This window comes from Chanos chanos, chromosome 15, assembly GCF_902362185.1.
Source record: "Chanos chanos chromosome 15, fChaCha1.1, whole genome shotgun sequence".
NCBI lineage: Eukaryota > Metazoa > Chordata > Actinopteri > Gonorynchiformes > Chanidae > Chanos > Chanos chanos.
In genome coordinates this window covers 371,139-392,500 of record NC_044509.1, presented here as the reverse complement: position 1 = coordinate 392,500, position 21,362 = coordinate 371,139, and the positions used below count along the sequence as shown (strand labels likewise).

The 21,362-nt window shown below is 41.5% G+C and overlaps 1 protein-coding gene across 6 annotated transcripts in view; it reads right to left on the bottom strand.

Annotated features, from left to right (window-relative positions):
- rps6ka3a (ribosomal protein S6 kinase a, polypeptide 3a) overlaps window positions 1–19,720 on the bottom strand; it is a 24,623-nt gene extending 4,903 nt beyond the window's left edge. For 2 of the 6 annotated variants that reach the window (XM_030792122.1, XM_030792124.1), the window contains exons 1-16: window positions 19,470–19,720; window positions 18,393–18,407; window positions 12,574–12,615; window positions 11,035–11,151; window positions 10,355–10,436; window positions 9,723–9,803; window positions 9,308–9,387; window positions 8,994–9,100; window positions 8,673–8,710; window positions 7,678–7,820; window positions 7,464–7,534; window positions 6,906–6,994; window positions 5,657–5,721; window positions 3,835–3,937; window positions 2,630–2,760; window positions 1,676–1,801 (exon numbers count right to left, since the gene is read on the bottom strand). In XM_030792122.1, coding sequence (XP_030647982.1) covers window positions 1,676–1,801; window positions 2,630–2,760; window positions 3,835–3,937; window positions 5,657–5,721; window positions 6,906–6,994; window positions 7,464–7,534; window positions 7,678–7,820; window positions 8,673–8,710; window positions 8,994–9,100; window positions 9,308–9,387; window positions 9,723–9,803; window positions 10,355–10,436; window positions 11,035–11,151; window positions 12,574–12,615; window positions 18,393–18,407; window positions 19,470–19,532 — 1,353 coding nt within the window. In that variant the 5' untranslated portion in view covers window positions 19,533–19,720. Of the gene's footprint in view, window positions 1–1,675; window positions 1,802–2,629; window positions 2,761–3,834; window positions 3,938–5,656; window positions 5,722–6,905; window positions 6,995–7,463; window positions 7,535–7,677; window positions 7,821–8,672; window positions 8,711–8,993; window positions 9,101–9,307; window positions 9,388–9,722; window positions 9,804–10,354; window positions 10,437–11,034; window positions 11,152–12,573; window positions 12,616–18,392; window positions 18,408–19,424 lie in introns of all 6 variants that reach the window. The other 4 variants (XM_030792119.1, XM_030792121.1, XM_030792120.1 and 1 more) reach the window with 4 other exon arrangements.
- Between the last annotated feature and the right edge of the window lie 1,642 nt (window positions 19,721–21,362).

Genomic DNA, 21,362 nt, shown 5'->3' with positions numbered 1-21,362 from the left:
ATATTATTCAATGTGCTAATTCACCGAGGCAGATGATACTGTGAGCCCAGTCCTCACCGCGTCACACTGCTGTGACTACACAGGACATCAGTGTCATCCTTTTTCTTTATCGTTCATTTGTGGAACGTTACACTAGGGTTTCCTTCATATTTATTTAATTGTTTCTTTGTTTGTGCAGTGTTGCACTCGGGTTTGTTTTATTTATTTAAATAACAATATTAATCTTCATATGTCTTCCCATTATCTTCAGTATTGAAAAAAACTGACGTGACTATATGACTCGTGTGCTTTGGTGTCTGTCCTGATGGTGATACCATAGGTGGGGCAGACAGGATGACATATAAGAGAAGCAGTTGGACATTCACTAACGATCAGGACTTTGGCTTCAGACCTCATTGAAATCACAGGCACTAGACTCTGTTTAGTGAGACAGACCTCACTGAAATCACAGGCACTAGACTCTGTTTAGTGAGACACTGAAATCACAGGCACTAGACTCTGTTTAGTGAGACACTGAAATCACAGGCACTAGACTCTGTTTAGTGAGACACTGAAATCACAGGCACTAGACTCTGTTTAGTGAGACACTGAAATCACAGGCACTAGACTCTGTTTAGTGAGACACTGAAATCACAGGCACTAGACTCTGTTTAGTGAGGCACTGAAATCACAGGCACTAGACTCTGTTTAGTGAGACACTGAAATCACAGGCACTAGACTCTGTTTAGTGAGACACTGAAATCACAGGCACTAGACTCTGTTTAGTGAGACACTGAAATCACAGGCACTAGACTCTGTTTAGTGAGGCACTGAAATCACAGGCACTAGACTCTGTTTAGTGAGACACTGAAATCACAGGCACTAGACTCTGTTTAGTGAGACACTGAAATCACAGGCACTAGACTCTGTTTAGTGAGACACTGAAATCACAGGCACTAGACTCTGTTTAGTGAGGCACTGAAAGGTGATTATACGATGGGTGGCACCTGACTTCATTTTTGGCACACGAAGCCACAACTTAATCCCTTCAACAGTGGGCGCGTGGGCGTTACTTTTTGGAATATGGGAACATTGTACAAGGAACAAAGAGGTGCCCAACGTCACCTTGGGTTGTTTAGTATTCTCTGAACTTGATCCATGGAGACTAATACGGGTCAAAACACAGGGAGTGAAAGTGATCTGTGATCTACAGGCACATTTTTGGTGGTGTAATTTTGGTTGTCATATTTTTCGCTGTTACAACTTTTGGTGTTACAGCAATTCACTCATTAATCCCCTTTGAGAAAAATATACTATTACTTGGATCTGAAAATATAGAAATACATGTAGACCCTATTTACCTTGACTTTTATAAGACAAAAAAAACGTATTTACCAATACAATGTTTATCAGTACCCTGTTGGTATTGCATAACTATATTGATACTGTTTGCCGATTACTGGTTTGGAGGGACTCTTACTTTGACGGCACAGTCCATGCTGTGTGTTGATTATTGGTTTGGAGGGACTCTTACTTTGACGGCACAGTCCATGCTGTGTGTTGATTATTGGTTTGGAGGGACTCTTACTTTGACGGCACAGTCCATGCTGTGTGTTGATTATTGGTTTGGAGGGACTCTTACTTTGACGGCACAGTCCATGCTGTGTGTTGATTATTGGTTTGGAGGGACTCTTACTTTGACGGCATACTCCATGCCTGTAGACTGGAGGACACAGCGTTTACAAACGGAGTATGAGCCCACACCGATGTCCTCTTTCACATCATACACATCTGTGAACTGCTTACTGCTCCGATGGGGCTGCTACAATAACAAATACACATCCACAAACATAAACATAAACACACATCCACACACCCACAAACATAAACATAAACACACATCCACACCCACAAACATAAACATAAACACGCACCCACACAAACAAACATAAACATAAACATAAACATAAACATAAACATAAACACGCACCCACACCCACACCCACAAAAAAAAAGGTCAAACATCCAGCATTTGCATATGTGCATAACTGCATAATGATGGTTTGGTGGGATATTTGGAGCTCTTCTTGTGTATATGCACAGTGTGTATGTGTACAGTGTGTGTATGTGTACAGTGTGTGTATGTGTATGTGTACAGTGTGTATGTATACAGTGTGTGTATGTGTACAGTGTGTATGTATACAGTGTGTGTATGTGTACAGTGTGTATGTGTATGTGTACAGTGTGTATGTATACAGTGTGTGTATGTGTGTACAGTGCATGTGTATGTGTACAGTGCGTGTGTGTGTACAGTGCGTGTGTGTGTGTGTGTGTGTGTGTGTGTGTGTATGTGTACAGTGCGTGTGTATGTGTGTACAGTGCGTGTGTATGTGTGTACAGTGCGTATGTGTACAGTGTGTGTGTATGTACACAGTGTGTGTGTGTGTGTGTGTGTGTATGTGTACAGTGCGTGTGTGTGTACAGTGTGTGTGCGTGTGCGTGTGTATGTGTACAGTGCGTGTGTGTGTACAGTGCGTGTGTGTGTACAGTGCGTGTGTGTGTGTACAGTGTGTGTGTGTGTGTGTACAGTGTGTGTGTGTGTGTGTATCTGTATATGTGTGTGCGTGTATGTATGTGTGTGTGTGTGTACCTGCAGTATGCTGTCGATGCTAGTATTACTCTGTATAGGAGGTTGACTCTCCTCCTCTGAGCTGATGGCCACAAAGCTGAATCCTCTGAAGAGCTGATGAGCGTTTGCACTGGGAGGAACACCCGGAGAATCTATAACACGCACATACACACACATACATACACACAATCATTCAGCAAGTAAACACAATTCACATAAATGAACACACGCAACATTAAGGCCAATTTATACTCCTGCATCAGCATAGCTGTGTCCCCTACGCCGTAGGCTGACGCACGCCTCCCCAGACATGTAAATGTAACTACACGCCACGGCGACGCAGACCGCAACAACTGTGATTGGTTCGCTTGGTAGCATCATCCTCCTTCTGCCTCGATCGGTTCAATGGTCGTACACACCATCTCCTCCGACGTCTCCGCTCTGTTCTGCATTGCAGTCATTTCAGTTAAAGTAACTGTTGTTCAACATTTATTAGCTCCAACTCCAGCATGATCCACTCAGTTTCAGTCGCCACTGAAAAATAGCTAGCAAAGCGGTGAACTGAACGCTCATTATTTTGAGAGCTCCATTTGTTTGTCCCCCAAAGTTTAGAAACTAGTCCTTCTTTTGAACGCAGAACTTGTTTTACAGATATTGCTGTGCAAAGACTGAATTCCAACTTTTTATTTAACTTTATTCTCTCCATTGTAATGCACGAAGAAATTCAACAAAGTGGCATAGAAACTCCACCGCAAACTAGCGTTTTGAAGGTTTCAGTACGAAGCGACGCAGACACACCAACACACAAGTATAAATGGCCACAACGGTGCAGGCCACTCACGTAGGCTACGGCGTGGGCCCAGCGTAGAGCCTAGGCAGAGGTGTAAATCAGCCTTTATTATTAACCGTCACACACACAATTATTTTACAACCGTTCACATGCAAACATAGAATAACCCTTTATTATTAACCGTCACACACACAATTATTTTACAACCGTTCACATGCAAACATAGAATAACCCTTTATTATTAACCGTCACACACACAATTATTTTACAACCGTTCACATGCAAACACAGAATAACCCTTTATTATTAACCGTCACACACACAATTATTTTACAACCATTCACATGCAAACATAGAATAATATGACAAATCTAAAATAACTGTGTGCATGTGCAGGTGCATGTGCATGTAGTGCATGTGAAATTTGTATTTTTACCTCGTGGGGTTTTGGCTGTGAACTCTTTGTCGAAGTAAAATGTGTCATCTGGTCTACCACTGGCCGGTTTAAAGGGGGGGCTGACTTCCCTCCTGAACAGTTTCTGTAGCCAAAAACAGTGCACACACACACACACACATTTGTGTAATACACTACATAATGTGTCAGAATCTAGTGTATCAGGCTCGACACATTCTGACTCTGTACTACAGAATCTGAACCCAAAGAAAGATACAGTACGATTAAAGACACCCCTTCACAAGTCCCCTTATACTTTACACACTGCAGTGTGTAAAGTATATTGCAGTGCGTGGGCTAAGAAATGTTTCAGTGATTCTGAGATTTAACATTGTACAGACTCCCCCATGTTCCCCCTGTTTCTCTCTCTCTCTGACCAACCACCCCCCCCCCGTTCCTTTGACCCTTTTTATGGCCCAAGCCTCTCTGCATTCAGGACCAATGCACACCAAGGCAGAAACCACTCGCCTTAACACCTAACAGACCACTCAACACCTAACAGACCACTCAACACCTAACAGACCACTCAACACCTAACAGACCACTTAACACCTAACAGACCACTCAACACCTAACAGACCACTTAACACCTAACAGACACCAGGCTCAACGTTTTATCGCAGCAACCCCACAGCTCCAAAAAGTTATGTCAAATGATTAAAACTGAGCCTAATTTAACACTTCCTGAATTCTAGGGAGTGTCTCCTCCCTCCAGGCACAGACATCTCCAAAAGGATAGCAGCACCCCCGTCTCCAAATCAGATCAAATGCCAGACCCCCTGCTGTCCCACAGTCCAGTCCAGTCCAGTCGAGCACCAACTGTGACAGCCGTAATGTAAGCCCGTCCAGAATCAACCCAGTCTCACCACTTCAGAAATTCCACGACACTAAAAGACTCTCCCAGTACCAACACAAAGTCTCGCTCACAAGATCAACCTGGGTACCTCTGGTCTCTCATGCTTGAACGTGGCTGGGCCTGCTCTTCTTCTTCCTCCTCTTCCTCTCTTTCCCTCACTACCCTTTTGTGTGTAAGTAACTAACACTAGAACATCACTCAGACAGTTCTTTTGGTTAAGTGTGCCTCTGCGTGAGGGGGATGATCCTCCATCCCCCTTGTTAAGCAAACACAGGTTTACAGTTTCAGTCCTCATTTTACTGCAGGCAGCAGGCTGCTCTTCTGATACTTCCCCCCTAAAATAACACGCAGCCTAAAACTACGACTTTATTCTCCTAATATTATGATTTTATTCTTGTAATATTACAACCTTACTCTCAAAATCTCAGAATTTTTTTTTCCTAAATGTGGCCTTAATGCTCCTTCGTAAGGACAACAATCAACTACAGTTAAAATCAAATGACTTAGATAAACAGAGGGACATGTCCTTTTTGCGACGCAGAGGAGAGGACAGTAACCTCATGTTAGTCTGACTGACTGCTCTTGCATCAAAATACAGTTAATGTCAGTTATAGTGCGCATGCGCATGGACATAACACCAGCTCTGACAGCGGCAGTAGGGATTGATTAAACCAGTAGTATCAGCCTAGCCAGCCCTTCAACGTAATATTGTGTTTTTGTATGATTACCATTGATATATCACAAAAAAAAAATCAAGCTCTCTTGTGGGGTATTTCAAGCGCTCCTGAGGGCCCTCTGGTGGCCACAGGGGCCCTAAGCAGCCGCTTAGTTTGCTTATGCTTTGGGCTGGCTCTGTCACACCTCTCTCAAATCACACATATAATCTGCACACACCATTCACAGATCTGACAGACACCCCTCATATTCATCCCTCATACAGTGACTTACATTCCAGTCAATGGTGGCAAAAAAAGGATGTCTCTTAATCTCTTCCACACCATCTGGTCCAGCACCTACACACACATATACACACACACACACACACACACACAAACTCTTAAAAGATCAGGTCCGACTGAAGAGTGTCCAACGAATATCAACTAATCTGTGCATTTGTTTAACGTTCCTTAACAAGTGATGTATGGCATGAAATGCTTCAGTCCTAGTTCTGAGTTTTTAATCCATCCATAAGGGTCATTACAGAATTGGAGGACATTTTCTGCCCCACCCATGAAATTTAAAATAATTCAATCTACTAAAACATGGAATTGTTGTGTAAATTATACTTGTCCTGAGACAAAATGTATACAGCTGTAGGAAAAAAGTGGTTCCAAAACATTATTTAAAAGACCAAACAGCTCTCGAGCACCTGCTAAAATGGCATTTTTCTCTTGTCCCACCCTCTTCATGACCAAATCGCATATCAAATATAACAGTTAAAATAAGTTTTAAATCTACTTTTTTGGTATGATTTTATTGATATATGTCTCTTATAATTGTTAAAACAATTTATTTAATCATCAACACATCTTTCTTTCTTTATATAACTAAGTTTGTCCTTGACCTTGACAGTAGCCTTATATTCCACAGCATCTATTCCTGAGAAAAAACATTAGCATTGCTTTGTTACTTTAACTTGCAACTCTGTTACCGTTAGCCCTGCAATCCTGTTGATCCTTCATGGAAAATATATATAAAATATTATTAAACAACATTCCTGTGGTCCTGAGTATTTATTTGTCACATTTATGTCACGATCTACAATCAAAAGTAATGTATCCGTTCAACCCTTTTACTTTTCACAACCCTGTTACTCTAATTTCAACCCTGTTACCATATCATTGTTATTAAAACAATCTGAAATGATTTTCTTAGCTCATGAGGGTTTAACTTATTGTCCATTTAATAGTTTGAATGATTAGATGCATAATGAATTTGAGCAAATATTTGAAAATAAATACTGCATTAGTAAAAAAAAAAAAAGGTGTTAGCACACAATAAATAAAACATCTCATAGAAAGTGTACCTTTGATGCCTGAGCTGGACGAATCAAATTATTTGACGGTTTATTACCTGTTTTTCTTAAATACATAACAGACAATGGCAAAATAAAGGGTCAATATTTCAGAGGTTTTGATGCCTAAATTGTCCTGTAATTCTGGAATGACCTATACATGCTGCGTGAAACGGGGCTCACCAAGGCGGTTCCCAGGGTTGCGTTTGAACACGTTGCGGAGGAGGGACTGGGCCTCAGCGCTCAGGAACTGGGGCATTCCCAGTTTGGCCCTACACAGAGCAGAGAGAAGATGATTTGGAATACAGGTTTGGAATACTCAGTCTGACTGTTTCCGCTGTGCGTCTGTTTCCGCTGTGTGTCTGTTTATGCTGTGTCTGTTTCCGCTGTGTGTCTGTTTCCGCTGTGTGTCTGTTTCCGCTGTGTGTCTGTTTCCCCTGTGTGTCTGTTTCCGCTGTGTGTCTGTTTCCGCTGTGTGTCTGTTTCCGCTGTGTGTCTGTTTATGCTGTGTGTCTGTTTCCGCTGTGTGTCTGTTTCCGCTGTGTGTCTGTTTCTGCTGTGTGTCTGTTTCCCCTGTGTGTCTGTTTCTGCTGTGTGTCTGTTTCCGCTGTGTGTCTGTTTCCGCTGTGTGTCTGTTTCCGCTGTGTGTCTGTTTCCGCTGTGTGTCTGTTTCTGCTGTGTGTCTGTTTCCGCTGTGTGTCTGTTTCCGCTGTGTGTCTGAGCCTTTTGGATGACACTCACTTTAGGATCATGGTCATGGTCTCCTTCCGGTCCTTTCCTTGGAAGGGCAGCGTTCCAGTCAGCATCTCATACTGGGAAGAAACATTACACACAGGTGCATGTGTGTCTCAGTAAAACTTGACTGGAAATATATTCAGTCATCATACAATTGTCTAAATGCTGCAACATTTTGAAATAAACATTGCAGGGCTTTATGCAAGCCCCACCCACTCACCATAAGCACACCATAGGACCACCAATCAGCACTGTGGGTGTGGCCACGGCGGTTTACCACTTCTGGTGCCATGTACTCCACAGTCCCACAGAAAGAGTAGGCCTTATTCTCATGGTCAACAGATTCCTTACTCAGCCCAAAGTCTACACAACACGCACACGCACACGCACACACACGCACACGCACACACACACACACGCACACACACACACGCACACACACACACACGCACACGCACACGCACACGCACACACACACGCACACACACACGCACACACACAACACAAGCGCACAAAAAGAAACACACACATGCAGGAACATATAGGCATAAACATACACACACACACACACACACACACACACACACACACACACACACAGAGGGAGAGAGAGAGAGAGAGAGAGACAGAGAGACATAAGGGGGCAGGGAGGACAGAGAGAGAGAGACAAACCATTACTAAAAACATGCCTCTGTGTGCCCCATGTATACATCTCAATGCTCGCCATGTTCACAAGCACATTCACTAATTTACATGGGAGTTACTTTAGAGAAAGACGTCAGAGAGACATCCTGAGACAATGTTGAGAAACATCTCATTTAGGACTGAGAAAAAGATCACCCTTAAGGAACAGTTCACTGCTGTGTTCTTTCCTAAACTGTATAGAGTTAGAAGCATTCGGTTGGCTGTCATAAACTAGCCAAAGGCCATACTCTCATGTCCCCTCTGTTTTCACTTACATGGAATTTAATGTTAGCATATTGAGCACTCACATCAGAGACAGTGGAATACATTAAACCCTCGTCTGCAGAGGCACCTCAGGGTGAGAACATACCATGCTGAAAAAAACTGATCAGTGCCTCATTTCATTTCAAGTCAGATGGTGTGGGAATGACACCATAACCTGGGCACCATAACCTGAACATTAATCTGCTTCGTGTCAATGTCACACATATAAGATTGGGTTTGACTGGAGAGATTTACTGTAATACTCACCAGTCAGCTTGATATGTCCATCCTCATCCAACAGAATACTGACACAAACAAACAAACAAACAAACAAAGGCAATGTCAACAAACATGAGACATGAGTGTTTATGTGTGTTTAAGCTGCTGTGTGAACTGTGCCTTAGTAAAGCAGTAGGAACTGTAGTGAGCTGTACCGTGTGAGTACAGAACTGATACTTAAGTGTGTGGGGCAGGGAGCCAGGAACTGTGAGAATGTATGTGTTTATGTGTAGAGTTCAGCATATATTTTATTATATTATGCATTACAGATGTACAGATATGTACTACATATTTAATAGCGGCAGTTACTTCTCAGGTTTGAGGTCTCTGTAAATGATTCCAAGTCCATGCAGATGATCCAATGCCAAAGCCAACTCTGCCAGGTAAAACTTCACATCTTCCTCAGTAAACATCACCTAACACACACACACACACACAGATACACACACACACGCGTTTGATTAGGTCAGTATCTCTTTAGAACACGTCTGACTGGTTCCAGAGGTCTTATGCAACGGCCTAGACTAGTCTGTGCTGGTATTGAATGGTACATACTGGTGTTTACTGGTTTTTGTTGGTACTGAACGGTATGTGCTGGTAGAGGAAGGCAGTAGCTTTCTGACCTCTTTAGATAATCGAGTGAAGAGATCTCCCCCTCTGAGAAAGTCCAGGATCAGGTAAAGTTTTCCCTCTGTCTGGAATGCTGCGGACAGCACAGAGACAGCTCAGGACTCATCATCGCCCTCAATCCATCCATCCACCCATCCATCCATCCACTCCCCCATCCATCCATCCATCCATCCATCCAATAACAAACTCAGCACTCATCCATGAAATTTCTTCTTTCTTTTATTAAAGGGATCAGTATCTCCCTCTGTGTTTCCTTATTCTTGATTCAACCCTCAGGCTTTACAGGAAAGGTCTCTACTATTACTATGTTGACTATCAGCCTGCTCTCGTGCGATGCTAATCTGAAACCCTCACAAACACTGGTTGACCCTGACAGTGGCTGGTTGGCCGTGGAGTATGTTCTCTCACCATAGTGCAGTTTAACGATGAATGGGTGGTTCACTTCCACCAGAATGTCTCGCTCCATTTTAGTCCGCATCCGATCTCGCACTGAACACACACAGAACACACCAATGAACACACTGAACACACCAATGAACAAACACTGAACACATCAATGAACACACACTGAACACACAGAACACACCACTGAACATACCACTGAACACACACTGAACACACACTGAACACACATTGAACACGCCAATGAATACACCACTGAACACACCAATGAACACACCACTGAACACACCACTGAACACACCAATGAACACACCACTGAACACACCACTGAACACACCACTGAACACACCAATGAACACACTGAACACACACTGAACACACCAATGAACCCAATGAACACACCAATGAACACACCAATGAACACAAACGCATACAATTCACACAAACGCATACAATTCACACAAACGCATACAATTCACACAAACGCATACTGCCGGAGATCAACTCCTGTCAAACAGAGCAATGCCTAACACTACACACAGGACCAAACAAATATACCTGGTATGAACATCACAAAACAGAGTTAAGACACTGGCATACACACAAACGCACACACTCAAATGCACGCACACACACACCTTTCAGTGTGGCTTTCTTCAGAACTTTCATGGCATACAGCTGTCCTGCATCTGGTCCAGTTTTTTTCCTCACAAGGAACACCTGACAACACACACGTGAACAGATACATGCAAGCACAGATACACAAACATGCATGTATGCACACGTGCACACACACACACACACACACACACAAAGACACACAAAGACACACACACACAGACAAATAAAGACACACACACACACACACACATCAGTACTGACTGCTACATAAGCCCGTTTGTTTTGTAGGCACGAACACATACAGGAGTTCTCCTGGTTAACAGGAGCAACCAACAGCAACAACTATACATTATTATTATATATTATAATTATATATATATTATTATATATATTATTACACTATTATTATTGTCTCAGTGCTACTCTGTGTTTCTGTTGTCCTTAAAAACATCACCATTTTTTTAAAGTGAAATTTTTCAGTGAAATGAATGATTTTTCTGTTCACTCCACAAATAACCACTGATGAGCCTATTCACAGAGCCAGACACTGCTCTGCTGCTTGACCACTTCAAACACGATGCTCTGGGGGGAACACGTGTACTGTATTACATAACTGTCACGGCAGTGTGGAGAGGACAGTGGATTGGTGTTTTTTCAACAGGATTAAAGAGGAGAATGACAGAAAAAAAACACAAACCTTCCCAAATGAGCCCTGACCCAGCACCTTGAGTAAGTCAAACTGCCTTGTGTCAGCTTTCTCCGACCCCTCTTTCACATGGTGAGTGATACTGATCTCTTTCACTGTGCCTTCATCCTGAACAAGAGCAAGGGCATAGAGAGACACACACAAGGTTATTCACTCAGTAATAACAACATCACATACTCACTAACATTCACAATATCAATCAATAACATTACATACTCACTAACATTCACAATACCAATCAATAATATCTCATACTCACTAATACTCACAATATCAATCAGTAACATCACATACTCACTAATACTCACAATACCAATCAATAACATCACATACTCACTAACACTCACAATACCAATCAATAACATTACATACTCACTAACATTCACAACATCAATCAATAACATTACATACTCACTAACATTCACAACATCAATCAATAACATTACATACTCACTAACATTCACAACATCAATCAATAGCATTACATACTCACTAACATTCACAACATCAATCAATAACATTACATACTCACTAACACTCACAACATAAATCAATAACATCTCATACTCACTAACATTCACAATACCAATCAATAACATCTCATACTCACTAATACTCACAATATCAATCAATAACATCTCATACTCACTAACATTCACAATGTGTATCAGTAACATTACATACTCACTAACATTCACAATGCTGATCAATAACAGTACATACTCACTAACATTCACAATGCTGATCAATACCATCTCATACTCACTCACATTCACAATGCGTATCAATACCATCTCATACTCACTAACATTAACAATACTGATTAGTCCATTTACCCTATTACATATAAATACACCCAGCTCCACCCCCACCAAATCCAGGAGAGGACAATACAACAACAACAACAAAAAACAAACTCCTGCAATAACTTAGTTATTACATTTTAATATACATATGTGGGTAGCACATTATTTATGTAATGATATGGTAGTAATTCAATTTTTTTTCTGTGATTGTGCTTGAAATGACTTGTGATTACACACACACAGAAAACACAGTCATATCAAACTAACAGGTGGAGCCTGACTGACATCTTCCAGGTGCCCCCCCCCCCCAACACACACACACACACACACACACAATCAGGAGTAGTGAGAAGGGCTCTTGGTTTTTCATCTGTCCATTGCTCCATCCCTCTTTTCTCCAGTTTCCTGTCTGTCTGTTTATCTTTTCCACCTCTGTGACAGACTTCACCCATAATTTTCTCCATAATTCATTTGCATCATAACAGACCTTACAGCTCTAATAAACAGCACATGAACACAGACTTGAACACGGACACATCAATCAATGAGAGTGTATAACAATGTTAGTGCACACAGGTTTAAGGTTTGGAAAGTCTATACAACAGAGATTCAATAACAAGAGGACACATTTTGCTTTCTCTCTCTCTCTCTCTCTCTCTCTCTCACACACACACACACACACACACACACACAAATTCAGAAATAAAATCTCAAAGAAACTTACACAGTCAGGAGCCTCATCATCTCCCATTGAGTCATCCATAACCTGTAAAACACACCAGCAAAACTTTACACAAACAACAGGCAGAGAGAACCTCACAGAGAAAGGGTCTGACTCCCACATCCCCCTCTGAAGTTTTCCTCTTTAGTGACATGCATTATAACAGCAACATTTTACAGCACAGAAAAGCTGGAGTCTTTTCAGTTGACTGTACCCATGGCAACGTGCACACACAACTGACGGTATGAAATGTGCTGAACTGGAAATGATAAAGTTTGATGAGGCAATTTGAGAATTATTTAATAGTGGTATGGATTTAATATTAGTGTTTAATACTAATATTAAATCCACAGCACACGGCTGCATGCAGAAAATGAATGCACTGGAGGACTTCACTTGTTCACAGGAGTGCTACAGAGAACTGGCATGAATACAGGCAAAGCTGATGACTGGCTTTAAAAAGCATTCTAAACCGTCAGGATTTAGGAGAATGTCAGAGAGGGTAACCCAATGACACTTATGACCAACAGGTTTTACTGCACAGTTTGGAAAAGAGAGAGGGTTTTGGATGGTGAAGAGGGTGCTCCTGTCCACAGTCAGAAGACACATCCTCTCACCTGACTAGTGCACGTGTCGACATGCTAAAGCAGTCAGGTGGGAACTATGCTATGTTAGACCCATCATCAGAGTGGTCTGATCCATTAAGCATTTTGGTTCCCAACGTTGTCCCCCCGCATGGATAGTGGCAATTGTGAATGTTACTTTTCAGTCCATGGTGAAACGGTAGTGTTTAGAAGATATCACACTATTTATAGTAAAATAAATTACCCCAAAAATGTATTTTCTGTGGGAATGCACCTGATCTGTTCACCCATATATTGGGCGATATATTAATAGGCCCTGCTTTTCATAAAAAACAAACGTACAGCTCCAGGATGAATATAGCAAAGACGACGTAAATTTAGCATATACAACATATACTATATATTTATAATACTTATTATACAACATATACTATATATTTATAATACTTATTATACAACATATACTATATATTTATAATACTTATTATATAACATATACTATATATTTATAATACTTATTATATAACATATACTATATATTTATAATACTTATTATATAACATATAATGTATTTTTATAATACTTATTATATAACATATAATGTATTTTTATAATACTTATTATATAACATATAATGTATTTTTATAATACTTATTATATAACATATAATGTATTTTTATAATACTTATTATATAACATATAATATATATTTATAATACTTATTATATAACATATAATGTATTTTTATAATACTTATTATATAACACATAATATATATTTATAATACTTATTATATAACATATAATATATATTTATAATACTTATTATATAACATATAATATATCTTTATAATACCTATTATATAACATATAATATATTTTTATAATACTTATTATATAACATATAATGTATTTTTATAATACTTATCATATAACATATAATATATATTTATAATACTTATTATATAACATATAATATATAATAAGTATTATAAAAATACATTATGTTATATAATAAGTATTATAAAAATATAACATATAATGTATTTTTATAATACTTATTATATAACATATAATATATATTTATAATACTTATTATATAACATATAATGTATTTTTATAATACTTATTATATAACATATAATGTATTTTTATAATACCTATTATATAACATATAATATATTTTTATAATACTTATTATATAACATATAATGTATTTTTATAATACTTATCATATAACATATAATATATATTTATAATACTTATTATACAACATATAATATATAATAAGTATTATAAAAATACATTATATGTTATATAATAAGTATTATAAAAATATAACATATAATGTATTTTTATAATACTTATTATATAACATATAATATATATTTATAATACTTATTATATAACATATAATGTATTTTTATAATACTTATTATATAACATATAATGTATTTTTATAATACTTATTATATAACATATAATGTATTTTTATAATACCTATTATATAACATATAATATATTTTTATAATACCTATTATATAACATAATGTATTTTTATAATACTTATTATATAACATATAATGTATTTTTATAATACTTATTATATAACATATAATGTATTTTTATAATACTTATTATATAACATATAATATATTTTTATAATACTTATTAGTACTTTTTTGAGGAAAACTGATGCATCTCCTGTCAATACATTTGTAGCCCGCTTCCTCAAAACTACGTTAGCAGCACCCACAAGCTGGCTGCAAGCAACTGCTAGGCGACTGCAAGCGACAGTGACACAGCGACTTGGTGACTCCGTCACAAAAAGTCGCTGCTGGTGTGAGCGCAGGGTAACCTTGTGCTCACACCGGCAGCGACAAGTGACAGGAAGTCATTAATTTCCAATGGTTGCTGGGCGACATTGGGCGACTAGTCGCCAGGCAACAAGATCGGCATGACTTGGCGACAAAAAATGTTGAGCCACGTACAACTTTATGCAAATAAGCAGCAAGAGAGTTGAGCGATGGCCAGTCAGAGAGCAGATGTGTTCATCATCATCATTTTCTGCTGCTTATCCGGGACTGGGTCGCAGTGGCAGCAGGTTGAGGAGGGTAGCCCAGACATCCCTTTCCTCGGCTACATCCACCTGCTCCTCCTGGGGGATCCCAAGGCGTTCCCAGGCCAGCCGAGATATATAATTCTCCCAACATGTCCTGGGTCTACCCCGGGGTCTCCTCCCAGTTGGTCATGCCCAGAACATCTCCACAAGGAGCTGCCCAGGAGGCATCCTGAATAGGTGCCCGAACCACCTCAACTGGCTCCTTTCAATGCAGAGCAGTGGCTCTACTCAGAGCTCCTCCCGGGTGTCTGAGCTCCTCATCCTATCCCTAAGGGTGTGCCCGGCCACCCTGCAGAGGAAACTCATTTCCACTGCTTGTATCCGCAAGCTCATTCTTTCGGTCACTATCCAGAGCTCATGACCATAGATGAGAGTTGGAACAAAGATCGACAAGTAAACGGAGAGCTTTGCCTTTGGGCTCAACTCCCTCTTCACCACAACGGTCCGGTTCAACGACTGCATTACTGCCGCCGCTGCCCGAATCCACCTGTCGATCTCCCGCTCCATTTTACCCTCACTCGAGATACTTGAACTCCTCCACTTGAGGCAGTAACTCAGTCCCAAATCGGCGGCGGGGGTGAGCCACCTTTTTCCGGCATAGGACCATGGCCTCGGACTTGGAGGTGCTGATGCTCATCTCAGCCACTTCACACTTGGCTGCAAATTGCCCTAATGTGTGCTGGAGGTCACAGCTTGATGAAGCCAAAAGAACCACATCATCTTCAAACAGCAGAGATGCAATCCTGAGGCCACTGTACTGGACACCCTCCTCACCACGACTGTTGAAATCCTGTCCATGAAAATTGAGAACAGGATTGGAGACAAGGTACAGCCCTAGTGGTGTCCAACACCAACTGGGAATGAGCTTGACTTTGTGCCAACAATATGGACATGGCTCTTGCTGCAGTTATACAGGGACTGAATGGCTCGCAGCAGCAAACCTGACACCCCATACTCCTGCAACACCCCCACAAGACACGCCGGGGAACACAGTTGTAAGCCTTCTCCAGATCCACAAAACACTTGTAGACTGGACTGGCAAACTCCCATGATCCCTCCAGTATCTGTGCAAGGGTGAAGAGTTGGTCCACTGTTCCATGGCCAGGACAGAATCCCCATTGTTCCTCCTGGATCCAAGGTTCGACAATCGTCCGCAGTCTCCTTTCCAGCATCCTGGAGTAGGCTTTCCCAGAGAGGCTGAGAAGTGTGATACCCCGATAATTGGAACACACTCTACTGTCCCCCTTTTTAAAAATGGGAACCGCCACCTCCGTCTGCCACTCCATAGGCACTGTCCCTGACTCCCACGCAACATTGAAGAGGCGTGTCAGCCATGACAGCCGAACAACATCCATAGCTTTCAGCATTTCAGGGCGGATCTCATCCACTCCTGGTGCCTTGCCACTGCGGGGTTTCCTAAGTGCCTCAATGACCTCTGCCAGGGAGATGGGAGATGATCTCCCTGAATCTTCCGCTCCTGGAATCGCAACCTAATCGTGGTGGAGTAGTTTGTGAGCCCCTGTGATCGTGGGAGCTGTGCTGCCTGGAGCATGCAGCTCCTGGGAGGGTCATCCAAGGCAGAGAGGTCTCAGGTGAGGGGCCAGACAAAAAGCGATTCTTAAAGCCCTTATTGACGAAACCCACAGAGAAACAGACACCTCACCCGGAATAGGGAGACCGGGGCCCCCTCCGGGAGCCAGGCCTGGGAGGGGAGCTTGTAGGCGAGCGCCTGGTGGCCAGACCTGCCACGGGGTCCGGTCGGGCTCAACCCAGAATGAGCCACGTGGGGCCACCCTCTCATGGGCCCACCACCTGCGAGGGGAGAAATAGGGGCCAGGTGCGATGCCACATGGGTTGTGGAACCAAACTCCTGGATGGAGGCAGGACCCTATCCTTCCCCGGAGTTGCCACTGTTGAAGTGGCAGCTTTGAGCTGTGGCAAGGCGGTTGTCGGTGCTTAACGTGGCGGTAACCCAAGGACCCGGTGGTGGACGCCACCAGTGAGGGAAGCAGTCAGGCTGAACAAAGAGGCCTTCTGGGCTTGGCTTGCTCGGGGGACTCCGGGATTGGCTGAAAGTTACCGGCATGCCAAAAGGGCTGCAGTGATGGCGGTCATGGAGGCAAAAACTCGGGTATGGGAGGAGTTTGGGGAGGCCATGGAAAAGGACTTTTGATTGGCCTCAAAGAGGTTCTGGCTAACCGTCAGGCGACTCAGGAGGGGCAGGCAGGGTCTCATCCAGGCTGTTCTCAGCAGGGACAGAGCGGTTCTGACCTCGACTGAGGATGTGGACAGATGGTGGAAGGAACACTTTAAGGAGCTCCTAAACCTGACTGACACACCCTCCGCAGAGGGAAGATGTGTTCCTCTTATATTCCTTTGCTGTGAAACTTATGGGCGTTGCTAATGTGGTTTTAAGGAAGTGGACTACAAATGTATTGACAGGAGATGTATCAATTTTCTTAAAGAAAAAAGTATATACTAATAAATATTATAAATATATTATGTGTCATATTTATTTATATGCTATATTTACGTCTTCTTTGCTATGTTCATAGTTTGACGGTACATTTGTAATTTGTGGGCAGGCCTATTAATGTATCACTCAACATACGCGTGAACAAATCAGGTGCATTCCAGCAATTCCAGGTAATTTCCAGGTGATCTTGCTTCAAACAGGCCGTTTCACCAAGGACCGCACAGTAGCATTCGCAATCGCCGCTATCCAAGCACGGAGACAACGTTGGGAACCAAAATGCTAATGTAGGAACTAAAGTTTTAGAAAACGTTTCATGGCGAAAGAATATAAGATGAACACATCTGTCTTCTGATTGGCCGTCGCTCGACTCTGTCGCTGCTTATTTGCATGAAGTTGAACGCTGCTCAACTTTCTTTTATCGCGATTTTGTCGCCAGGTGAATAACGACCATTGGAAATGAATGACTGCCTGTCGCTTGATGTCGCTGCTGGTGTGAGGCCAATGCCAGAGAGTCAGCGGCTATTTTAAACGGGGGAGCAAAATTACGGGTGGCGTTTTTTGGGGGGCCAAAATTAGGTTACTTCTAAATGACATGAGTATTTATACACACAAGTGGTTAAGTAAAGCTGTGTATTGTCTACGTGGAAAGGCTGTCTCTAAAACCACGGGCTTAAAAAACTGAATTCTTATTTGACAGGTAGTCGTGAGATGTCGCTTTTAGTATGGCTCCGATTTAACCGACATTCAAGTACCAGCTTTCAGCCAAGTGATCTTTGCATTGATGCTCTTGGAGATCAACTGTGTCGTAAACAGAACAGCCTGAAGTGGACCGCCTTTGTGCTGACACCAAAACAGCCTCTCGATATTGCAGCTTCCTGTGTTTTTTGCCTCGTGACCTGTAACGGTTTGACAACTTCCCTCCTTTCAGTTACTCAGTCAACAGCTTCGTCCCTTTATCAATTCAAACGCATTGAAAACAGAAAAGAGAGATTTTCATACGCAACTAAGCTCCAAGGTACAAAATCGCCAGTAGAAATTAATTTCCACAATGGCGAAAAGCTGTCTATTTCATTACTATTTTCGAGGTCTAAAAACCTAAACCATAAAAAGTGATGGAGAGTTCGTGTGTTTTGTTTCACAATAACCCAGACTTCACAGGCATATTTTTGATCGTTGAGGAATATTCAGGGCTTGTCTGGTCAAGCCCTTCCTTTTGCCTGCCAAGAAAAACCGAACACTAAAGCTATTCACACTCGGTTCATACTGATACTACATTTACATTTATTTGACCGCTTACAAGTTTTCATAAACTAACCGTGTTCACCATGAACGATAGCACCAACAGTGAAATCAAAATAGGACTATATGAAGACACTGTACTATAACATTATTATACCGTAAGGCTCGTATAACTCAAAGTACAATACCAGAGTCTACCGCAGGCTTATTGTAACTCACACAAACTTGAGCATATAGTCGTTAGTGATATATTTTACCAGTGTAATGGCCATGGCTCCAGAACAGTTAAAACAGTGACAGCGGCATACTTCTATCCCATACCTTTAATTAAGTGATTACACTCGGCATGACAGAGCGCGATTCACTTCCCTTCACTAAGGCGTCACAAAAGAGCAACAACTTCCACGCTTTACCGATGTCTTGCTGTATAGAACATAATTAAGAGCTTGTCGTTCAGCAGGGCTTAACAGCAAGTTTACCTCATTTTCCGTATGACCGATGGGCAACTTCTGCCATGGGTCGGCAAACTGGGCCAGTGGCATCTCCGTTTAAGTCCAAATCAGCGAATTCGAAACACAATTGCGCCCTAAATTGAGAAGACGTTGGGAAATGACGCTGAGGTCCAAAAGAGAAGCCCAGTCGAAGGGATGACCCCTCTCTATGAAATGTCCATGAATTTTGTGAAAACCAAATGGGTTTGAAGTTAGTTTTATTTCTTCAGAAAACTTCAGTTGTCCTTCAGACTCTTCCTTTTCCACCTACTATTCACATTCTTTCACTGCACTTCCGCTCTCTCAATATGGCGCTGCTGCCTACCTGTCTGTCAGAACGAGGCTATCCGGAACGTCATTCAGGCGTCACACACACACACACAGAGACACGTACGTCGACGAATACTTGCCGCACTCAGCGGGACCACTTCCATATCTGAACTCATCTAAAGGTAATATAGTACAATATACGAGGTGCTTTTCGTGGGTGGAGCAAACCTTGTGAAGAGACTACTAATTAGACTAACGTCAAAGGTCAGGTTTGGTTTATTGCTATGTCTAAGAAAGGTTCGTGACCTACACACACACACACACACACACAGAGAGAGGGAGAGAGAGAGAGAGAGAGAGAGAGAGAGAGTATAAACAGCACAAAGGCATAGAATACAACTGGGGATTTACATTCTTTTTTTCATGGTTGTGTAAGATTATTTGTTTGCTGTCTATGATCTATGTAAGTGTTGTCTATCTATAATCATTTGTAAAGAATTCATACAGAACACTGGTTTGAAAAAAAGGAGAAACAAGAAATGATGATTTAAATGTTAGTGAGAAAGATGAATGACTACCTAAGCAGGAAGTCCCTATAAGGAAAATAAGGCTTACAGATGACTGTTGGTGAAGCAGACCATCATTCCTGACTAACCATTCCTGACTAAAGACTTAAAACTGAAAACTCCCGAGTCTTTCCCCTGACTGCATACAGCCCTGTGGGGACTCAACACGTCACATGTTCTCTAAAGACTAATAGAGGACTGAATCAGGACAGCAGCTTCTGTTTCGCTGTTTTATCACAAAGCTACACGTACATGCACACAGAGCAGGGCTTAGCTTGCTTTCTCTGTGTCTATCCCTGACCCATCTCCTGGAATCACCCCACAATTTCAACGTCTTTCAGTTTGTGGGGAAAATGATTTTCTGAGCAAGCTGCCGATATAAGCACTAAAGACAAAATTATACTGAGATACAGACAAAACCCCCAATGAGCACAGCGAGTCTACTGAACACAGCTGAGCACACTGAATACAGTCATGTATGTGTGTGACTGTAAAGGCGAGACACACAGTGCAGCTGCTGATGTTAAGATACATCTCGCTCCCTGACTCTGTTTGAGGTTTCAGTGTTGTTTATTATATAATGTTCCATAAAGAAAATTTGGTAAATAAGACATTAATTGTTCTAGGTTGTGGTTTTACTGAGGATGCTCTACAGTGGCTGAAACATTAGTTGTTCTACTCTGTAGTTTTAGACTGTAGTTTTTTTAGACTGTAGTTTTACTTAGCATGCTCTACAGCGGCTGAAGAGCTGTTTACTCTTACCGGCCCTGTGAAGCTGGATACTACTTCCGTTTAAATACTTCCTGCAGACGTTGTAACCTAAGTGCAGTGACTGGTATTTACTCGAGGGGGGCAGGTACACAGGTAAGTAAATTCACTCAGGTGATCTACCAGGTAAATAAATTCTATGGTATTTAAACAGGGATGTGAAATATGAATTACAATTTGAATCAAATGAATAAAAAATTATGGAAAACAATGGCTGACCAAGAAAGGCTCCACCACAGGATGATGTTAGTGAAAGCCTGACCACGCACACAAAACA